This window comes from Oncorhynchus keta, chromosome 21 (genome assembly GCF_023373465.1).
Source record: "Oncorhynchus keta strain PuntledgeMale-10-30-2019 chromosome 21, Oket_V2, whole genome shotgun sequence".
Classification (NCBI taxonomy): Eukaryota; Metazoa; Chordata; class Actinopteri; order Salmoniformes; family Salmonidae; genus Oncorhynchus; species Oncorhynchus keta.
Genome location: NC_068441.1, coordinates 9152729 through 9162655, shown reverse-complemented (window position 1 = coordinate 9162655; position 9927 = coordinate 9152729). Strand labels below are relative to the sequence as shown.

Here is a 9927-nt window from a genome sequence, read left to right as displayed (position 1 = left end):
TCATATTTGCATATGTATTCAGACCCTTTACTCAGTACTTTGTTGAAGCACCTTTTGGCAGCTATTGATTACAGCTCTACAGTTCTTGGGTATGAAGCTACAAGCTTGGCACCTGTATTTGGGGAGTTTCTCCCATTCTTCTCTGCAGATCCTCACAAGCTCTGTCAGGTTGGATGGGGTGCGTCGCTGCACAGCTATTTTCAGGTCTCTCCAAAGATGTTCAATTGGGTTCAAGTCCAGGCTCTGGCCGGGACACACGGACATTCAGAGACTTGTCCCGAAGCCACTCCTGCGTTGTCTTGGCTGTGTGCGTAGGGTTGTTTTCCTGTGGGAAGGTGCGAAGGACCTTTCTGTACTTTGTTCCGTTCATCTTTCCCTCAATCCTGACTAGTCTCCCAGTCCCTGCAGCTGAAGAACATCCCCACAGCACGATGCTGCCACCATGGTTTACCGTGGGGATGGTGCCAGGTTTCCTCTAGAAGTGAAGCTTGGCATTCAGGCCAAAGAATTCAATATTGGTTTCATCAGACCAGAGCATCTTGTTTCTCCTAGTTAGAGTGCTTTAGGTGTCTTTTGGCAAACTCCAACCGGGCTGTCATGTGCCTTTTATTGAGGAGTGGCTTCCGACTGGCCACTCTATCGTAAAGGCCTGATTGGTGGAGTGCAGCAGATATATACTTGTCCTTCTGGAATGTAGTGACAAAGATTTGTATAACTAAACCAAGATAGACCACAACTTTTCGTTTACAATGGGAACAAATGAGTCAAAGTGGGCAGAGTCAAGCACGGACTAGCGATATCCTATTGGCTCATTCGAGTAAACATCTCCATGTCTGTTAGGGAACGCCTAATCTAAAGTGCGCGTGTGCAGTAACTCAATTCGTCTTTGCACTCTTAAACGGAGCGATTTAAAAAAAAAAAAAAACTTTTGCAAAGGGTAAAGTCTACAAAACTTAGTCCACTCTGTTCATATCATATTCTAGTTTTGGGAACAGACAACTATTGAAATCAAATGTTTAATCGATGAGAAAAATTGCAGAATGTTGGCCAAAATCCATCTCGTTCCATCTTCTTCCACTGCCCGCCATATTTGATAGTGAGTGGAAACGCCAACCGGATGCTTCACATTTATACTTCCAGTGAAATATCTGTCTCATTATTCTAGCTGTGGTAGAGAGGCCAATAAGCGGTATAATGCATTGAAACTATTGAACTCGACCTGAAACAATAGAATTGCCATGGAAACGTGTGGGGGGAAAGGACCGTGGGTCGAGATCCTGGGTCGCCTCATTTCCCCCAGCAAAATTAGCCTACATTTAGGTTCTTGTTTATGTGTATTTCACACTATGTTGAGGTAAACATCGGAGTATGACGCTTGTATGGATGCCAAGTCAACCCTGATGTCTTTAACAATCTACTGCATTACAGTTAAAAACAGTATTGACTAGCACCACCGATTTCTGTATGCCAGTTTATACGAACGGAAGTTAGCCTTTATCAGTCACTTCTTCTAAACCTGAAAATGGACCACTTGTATATGTTATACAGCCAAAAATAGTACATCCAAATCGGACTTTAGTAACCACATTGTGTGGTATGTTATAATACATACATCACAACATATTTGAAGAATATTCACTTCGTTAAATGATATTTGTTGAATGTACCCTCATCTGGTCTGCGTTCAAATGATCCTTAATGTATGTTGCAACTTGTTGAACAGCAGCTTCTACTCCCTGTACTTTCTGCATTCCAATGATCCTTTACTTAATGTATTTTGCAACTTGTTGAACAGCAGCGTGTACTCCCTGTACTTTCTGCATTCCAATGATCTTTTACTTAATGTATTTTGCAACTTGTTGAACAGCAGCGTGTACTCCCTGTACTTTCTGCGTTCTGAACTGATCCGCAATGAACTCACGAGCGCCATATTAAAACGCTTCTTATTCCCCTTACATGTTATGGGGCAGCGTTATCTGGGATGCTTTGGACGTCCATACCCTAACCAAAGATTTGTATAACTAAACCTAGATCTCATTGTTATATCGCATTGTTAGAACCTTAATCCATACCATAATCTTTACATACTAACCTTAAAACCATTTTAGATTTCAACTTCAATGTGGGCTATGGACGTCCCAAGGATCCCAGGGAGGACGAACCCACTATTTTTTTTGTGTTGAACGCAGCCACCACTAGTCTGCCTCTTGCTCCAAGAGATTGACAGAGGACAACAACATGATGGAAATTGACTCACTTCAAGAGGCGCTTAAAGGTTTTTGGGGTTCTTATGAATAACGTAATATTTAAAGAAAGTCAGACTTTTTGTTTTACTTTATTCTATACTACAGTGGTTATATTGCCAGAAGGTGTTGACTGTGGCTAACGTTAGCTAGCTATACGCGTATGTTAGCTAGTCAGCTAATGCTAACATTCGGAAGAATAAGCATAGTTGCTAACTAACGTTAGCGTTTCCCCTTTAGCTTAAAGGTAACTAGCTATCAATTCTCAAACCTCCAGAGGTTTATATATTTATTTCTGAATTCAATAATTTAACTAGCTAGTTAGCCATGGTGCGGTTGACAACTCCATCGCACTGCTAACGTTAGCTTAGCTAGCTAACGTTAGCAAACTCATTAACTGATTAAGTTAGCTACCGGTAGTTAGCAATTATGTATATATCATTGGTAGTTAGCTACCATTTCCAGTTAGTTGGCTTGTGAATTTTCTATTGACTACGCTAACTAGCCAGTAAGACAATATCATGAAGGTAAGTCCAACTAATTGTTGATGTTATGTAGCTAACTGACAAGTTGTCCAGCGAGCTAGCAAACATGCTCCCTTGCAAGTTTGAGTTCACTTAACTTGGCCGATGACAATGGCCACACTTAGCTAGCACGCTGGGTAGGTCGCTATAAAGGTTTATGAGAACACAATTACATTTTCAGTTGGTGTCACAGTTAGCAAGCTAGCTAAGTCGATCGGCTCCATTTGGCATTTTCCTTTCTTGGGATGGTGAGCTAAATGGCTAAACAAATCAAATGTATTTATATAGCCCTGCTTACATCAGCTGATATATCAAAGTGCTGTACAGAAACCCAGCCTAAAACCCCAAACAGCAAGCAATTCAGGTGTAGAAGCACAGTGGCTAGGAAAAACTCCCATGAAAGGCCGAAACCTAGAGAGGAACCAGGCTATGAGGGGTGGCCAGTCCTCTTCTGGCTGTGCCAGGTGGAGATTATAACAGAACATGGCCAAGATGTTCAAATGTTAATAAATGTCCAGCATGGTCAAATAATAGTAAGCACAGTGAACAGGTCAGGGTTCCATAGGCGCAGGCAGAACAGTTGAAACTGGAGCAGCAGTACGGCCAGGTGGACTGGGAGTCATCATGCCAGGTAGTCCTGAGGCATGGTCCTAGGGCTCAGGTCTTCTGAGAGAAAGAGAGAATTAGAGAGAGCATACTTAAATTCACACAGGACACCGGATAAGACAGGAGAAATACTCCAGATATAAGAGACTGACCCTAGCCCCCCGACACAAATTACTGCAGCATAAATAGCATGAACACACTGATAGTGTTGTAGTCACAAGTCATCATTAACGTTAGTGAACGGTTTCATAATCAAGCCAATCTATCCAAAGTTCCCTGCTCTGTTGTGTTGTGCTAACTGACTTGATATCACTGTTCTCTTTAGACTTTGACAATAAAGGGAAGAAAGAAGTGGCACCACTGCTCGACCAGTTTCTGTGTCATGTTGCGAAGACTGGAGAAACCATGTAAGGAATGTTCATATTGACAAGCTTGTAGCTACAGATATCATGCATGTGAGAGGATGAAGCATGCTCAGTGGGATAACTTCAACATCACTGGTTCAAATTATATGAGGCGCAGTCCTAGATCATGCCTAGTCTTCTCTTCTGCATGTGCTGTATCACTTTTGTTAAGAGATCTGTGCTCTGTCTTTCCAGTGTTCAGTGGTCTCAGTTTAAAAGCTATTTCCTCTTCAAACTGGAGAAGGTGATGGACGACTTCAATGCCTCAGCACCCGATCAAAGGGGGGTAGCCAATCCCAATGTGGACTCCATTCCATTTGAGGACATGAAGGAGAGGATACTGAAGATTGTGAATGGATACAATGGGTAGGTACCAGTATAACCTTTTAGAATCAACTGTTTTCTTGTGATCATATCATGGCATCTAAAGAGTTAACGTTGCTGACTTTGTGGTGGTTGTACAAGGGCGCCATCTACTGGAGAGGCATTTCTAGGTGTCACATGTACTGTAGTGCTCAAATGTATTTTACATTTTTTTACCTTTATTTAACTAGGCAAGTCAGTTAAGAACAAATTCTTATTTACAATGATGTCCTAGGAACAGTGGGTGAACTACGTTGTTCAGGGGCAGAATGACAGATTTTTACCTTGTCAGCTCGGTGATTCGATCAAGCAACCTTTCGGTTACTGGCCCAGCGCGCTAACCCCTGGCCCAGCGCGCTAACCCCTGGCCCAGCGCGCTAACCCCTGGCCCAGCGCGCTAACCCCTGGCCCAGCGCGCTAACCCCTGGCCCAGCGCGCTAACCTCTGGCCCAGCGCGCTAACCCCTGGCCCAGTGCTCTAACCACTAGGCTACCTGCCTCCCCAATGGCAACCATATTGTAAACACGCATGTCATTATAGTTTATTTTATATTTTATATATTTTTTTCTTGAGCTAGCCCTACCTCAGGTTTATAAAAATAACCTCCTGACTTACTTCCCTCAGAATTCCATTTACGATACAGCGTTTGTGTGAGCTGCTTACAGAACCCAAGAGAAATTACACAGGGACAGAGAAATTCCTCAGAGGTGTTGAGAAGGTGAGTGGAGTAGTTGTGCAGTGTTATACTAGATTAGATGTGTATAGTCTCTATATGTTGTATAGTATTTATATTTTGAAGTGTTTGTGTTAAAGGGTTTTTCTTCTTCCAGAATGTGATGGTGGTCAGCTGTGTGCATCCTACTTCAGAGTAAGTGTTGTTTTTGTCCTTATTGTTATACGGACATTAAGGACAATAATTATATAAATGAAACATTTTTACAAAGAGGTGATTCGTTGAATTTATACTGAACAAAAATATGAATGCAACACTTTCAACAATTTTACTGAGTTCCAGTTCATATAAGGAAATCAGTCAATTGAAATAAATTCATTAGGCCTTAATCTATGGATTTCACAACTGGGCAGAGGCGCAGCCATGGATGGGCCTGGGAGGGCATAGGCCCACCCACCGGGGAGCTGGCCCAGCCAATCAGGATGAGTTTCCCCACATAAAATGGCTTTATTACAGACAGAAATACTCTTCGGTTTCATCAGCTGTCCGGGTGGCTGGTCTCAGATGATCCCGCAGGTGAAGAAGCTGGATGTGGATGTCCTGGGCTGGCGTGGTTACACGTGATCTGCGGTTGTGAGGCCAGTTGGAAGTACTGCCAAATTCTCGAAAATGACATTGGAGGCAGCTTATGGTAGAGAAATAAACGTTTCATTATCTGGCAACAGCTCTGGTGGATATCCTGCAGTCAGCATGCCAGTTGCATGCTACCCCAATTTAAGACATCTGTGACATTGTGTTGTGTGATAAAACTGCACATTTTAGTGGCCTTTTATTTTACCCAGCACAAGGTGCACCTGTGTAATGATCATGCTGTTTAATCTGCTTCTTGATATGCCACACCTTTTAGGTGGATGGATTATCTTGGCAAAGGAGAAATGCTTACTAACAGGGATGTAAATATTTTAGAGAAATAAGCTTTTTGTGTGTATGGAACATTTCTGGGATCTTTTATTTCAGCTCATGAAACGTGGGATCAACACTTTACATGTTGCGTTTATATTTTTGTTCAGTATAGTTTATATGAAGTAAAATATTGTATTACTGTGTTTCTCTCTGTCATGAAGGAAAAACGGATGCAGTGGTGTGAATAGAATGAATGGTGTTATGTTGCCTGGGAACGCATCTGCTTTTACGGAGAGGTAAAGCTCAAATGACAGGTTCCTATTTTCTCACCCTAGTTTCCTCAGTGATAATTGCCTAAAGGTAAACCACTCACATTTCTGACACTTTTCTTACACTACATTTCTTTCACTCTTCCTCTATTTTCTTGCAGGAAAGTGAATGGCCCAGGGACCCCCAGGCCGCTGAACAGACCAAAGCTCTCTCTAGCGACAAACGGCCTACCGGACAGTACAGAAAACAAAGACCCTACCACAGAGCAGGGACATGACAAACCCTCCAGGTACTTCAGTTGCTACCCAACAGACTGTGTGATACTCACTTCCTACTTATTTCTTTTGATGAATTGAATGTGTGATGAATCTTCGCTCTTTCAGTGAGGTGTCGGCATCAGGTACCCAGGGGAGCTCTGTGAAGAACAAGCACCATGACGACGAGGAAGAAGAGGATATGGAGGCGGAGCAACACGAGGTGAAGAGGCTCAAGTTCAGCAAAGAGGATGAGCAGGAGGGGGACACCCTCGGACACGGCAACAATGACAGTTTGTCGGAAGAGGCAGAGTCCATGGTCCAGGAGGAGGATGACGAGAAGAGAAGTGAGGCTCCCAGTACTGCTGGGACTTGTGAAGACCAAGGTAGGACTTGTTTTTCACTCTTTATTTTTGCCAATCATGCCAACATGAATTGCTGGTGCAATCCTTTGTGGATATTAGTATGTGTATGAGCAGAACCAGGAGTTGCCTGAATTGGCAGAATTATGAGGTGCTCATCGCAGGTTCAGCTTATCTGCTTGCCAGATCTACATCAACCCTTATGCAGTTAACATTACTAACTCTATTTCTGTGTCCTTGCCGGTCCCACAGAGCCATCGAGCACACAGTTGGAGCCATCAGCAGGGCCCGGGGAGGACGAGCAGGCAGAGAGGGAGGTTCCTTGTGGCTCCCAAGAGGAATGTAATGACATGGACCAGTCAGAACAGCAGGCCCCTGCTGGCGTCCTGGAGAGCCCCGATGCCCGAGAAAGCGATGAGGGCAGTGACCCAGTCAGCAGCAGCAGTAGTGTCAGCAGCAGTAGCAGTGAGGAGAGTGGAGCCAGAGAAGAGAGAGCCTCTGCTCCCTCCAGCAGTACTTCTGAGCCACCTGCAGAGGGTGCCATGGAGAGCGGTAGCCTGGACACTGGGACCAGTGAGGAGCCCATGGAGCAGGACTAGGATCTCAGTATCCATCTGTTGACTATTCAGAACATCTGTCCTCAAGTCCAGCTTGAGTGTCACCGGTGAAGGGGATGCGCCATCCTGGTTCCCTAGATACTTTACGCCTTGTCTACATTTTGGGCACTCCTCAAAATGACCACCTGATGTGGGCATAAACATTTTTTATTTTGAATCAAATACAAACTGGATTTTTTTTCCTACACTATTTAGAGTTTTCATTTTAAGGCTTGTGGTCTCTAGAGGTCTTTGTTTCAGCCTTGATCAGTCTTTGGGGTTGCAGATAATGTTTGTTGTGGCTGTGCTGATAGGTCGGGGTGTTCATCTGGCTTTTTTCCCTCATCAGTTTAAGCATTTGTCAGGAAAAGTAAACCAGGCAGTTTTTTCCCTGTAGCCAGTTTCTCTCTGTGGATTATCACCTCTGCCACACCAGAGTCGAGACAAAGCTATCGCCGCTAATTAACTGCCTCAATTATTTATGCTCAGTTAATCACTCCGGCGATGAACGAGCTAGAATCATTTCTGTTTCTGACTGAAGCACAAGCCTTAGCATCCAGCTCATACCACTGTTTTTACTCGTGCCGCCATCTTGGTTGTTGAAAAAATGTATATTTCCTTGTATGTCTCCCCCCATTTTCCTCGTGAGTTGGGAGTATTGAAATAGATTTTCCATATGTGTCCTTATTCTCCTTTTTAATTGCATCTATTTTCTTTGCGATGATACACTACCGACCCAACTCAGAGTAATATAACATGCTACCTTTTACCTTAAAACGTAACATATCATTTTGGGTGCATTGAACCATCATTTATATGAACATTTCAACTGAATTACTTATTTTGGAAAATATGTTTTTTGACAGCCAGTTATTTCATTTCCAAAACCAGCTGTAAGTACAAAGATGACTTCTGCTTTGTATTGTGATGTCACCAAGTTGTTTGACTGACAGATATCCAGAGCATTTACTGGTTACCAGCTTTACACCTGTTTCTGCAGCTGTACTTTTTGATATGTAGAATTTTAAATTTCTGTAAAGTAGATTTTTGTAGATTGTGATACAGTATATGTTCACTGCCTTTGTGAAACCATATATAATTGTATAGTTTGTGTATGCTCTGAATGATTGGGCTTTCAATGCGGTATTCAGATAAAGCAATAAATGTAAAAAATAATAATAATAATTGTGGTCATGCGTTCTTTCTTGAGGCCTTCCGTCTTGACATCTCTGCCGACTTATTCTAATAAATGTGTTGCTGAAGACGTGAGCTTCTTAATCCGGGTTAGCTATTATGTGGTCAAATGCTCAGTTCAAGGCGATCAGTAATCAACTGATTACCCTGTCAGATTTCTATGTCATGTTTGAACATGTAGTTCCGGTTGTACTACGAGTCCATATTGAGCTTGTATGAAATCCCGCTACGCCCTCCCAACGAATCATCAAAACAGTCGATGCGTCAATACAGGATCGAATCCTACCACACCCACTCTGATGCAGGGCTTGCAAACAGATGACAAAGGGAAACCCAGTCGGGAGCTTGCCTAGTGCCGCAAGCTTACCAGTCAAGATAAATGTCTTCTACGCTTGCTTCGAGGCCAGCAACACTGCACCATGAATGAGAGCACCAGCTGTTCCTGTGATCACACTCTGTAGCCGATGTAAAACCTTTAAACATGTTAACATTCAGACAGATAACCAGGACACGAACTCAGAGCATGTGCTGACCAGCTGGCGGGTGTCTACACTGACATTTTCAACCACTCCCTGACCCAATCTGTAATACCTACATGTTTCAAGCAGACCACTATAGTCTGTCCAAGAACGCCAAGGTATCCCGTCTAAATGACTATCGCCCTGTAGCATTCACATTTGTAGCCATGAAATGTTTTGAAAGGCTGGTCATGGTTCACATAAACAGCATCATTCCAGACACCCTGGACCCACCCCAATTTGCATACCATCCAAATAGATAAAAAAAAAATGTCTCAATCTCTTGCACTCCACACTGCCCTTTCCCACCTGGACAAGAGGAAAATCTATGTGAGAAGGCTATTCGTTGACAACAGCTCAGCGTTCAACACTGTAGTGCACTCCAAGCTCACCCCTTCAACTGGATCCTGGACTTTCTGATCGGGCGCCCCCAGCTGGTGAGGGTAGGCAACAAAACATGCACCACACTGACCCTCAGGTGCATGCTTAGTCCCTTTCTGAACTCCCTGTTCACCCACGACTCCAACACCATTAAGTTTGCCTACAACACGGCGTGGTAGGCCTGATCACCAACGACGATGAGACAGCCTTTAGGGAGAAGGTCAGAGACCTTGCAGTGTGGTGGAAGGACAACAACCTCTCCCTCAACGCCACCAAGACAAATGAGCTGATCGTGGACGACAGGAAACGGAGGGCCGAGCAGGCCCCCATTCACATCAACAGAGCTGTACTGGAGCCCGTCAAGAGCTTCAAGTTCATTGGTGTCCACATCATTAAGGATCTATCATGGTCCAAACACACCAACAGTCGTGAAGAAGGCATGATAATGCCTCTTCCCATTCAGGAGGCTGAAAAGATTTGTCATGGTCCCTCAGATCCTCAAAAGGTTCTACAGCTGCACCATTGAGAGCACCTTAACTGGCTGCATCACCGCTTGGTATGGCATCCAACCGCAAGGCACTACAAAGGGTAGCCGAGCTCCCTGACATCCAGGACCTCTATACCAGGCGGTGTCAG

The 9927-nt window shown here is 43.8% G+C and overlaps 1 protein-coding gene across 2 annotated transcripts; it reads left to right on the top strand.

The window, feature by feature from the left end:
- Window positions 1–2041: 2041 nt before the first annotated feature.
- On the top strand, window positions 2042–8384 carry LOC118400071 (serine/threonine-protein phosphatase 4 regulatory subunit 2-B-like). Of its 2 annotated transcripts, none has more exons than XM_035796479.2 (9): window positions 2042–2275; window positions 3699–3780; window positions 3973–4143; window positions 4765–4858; window positions 4971–5008; window positions 5938–6012; window positions 6147–6275; window positions 6370–6626; window positions 6855–8384. In XM_035796479.2, exons 1-9 carry the CDS (start codon window positions 2239–2241, stop codon window positions 7199–7201), a joined length of 1230 nt encoding a protein of 409 aa, XP_035652372.1. In that variant the 5' UTR covers window positions 2042–2238; the 3' UTR covers window positions 7202–8384. The 2 variants fall into 2 exon arrangements, with proteins under 2 accessions (XP_035652372.1, XP_035652373.1); XM_035796480.2 differs by having other exon boundaries at window positions 2151–2299.
- Window positions 8385–9927: the final 1543 nt, after the last annotated feature.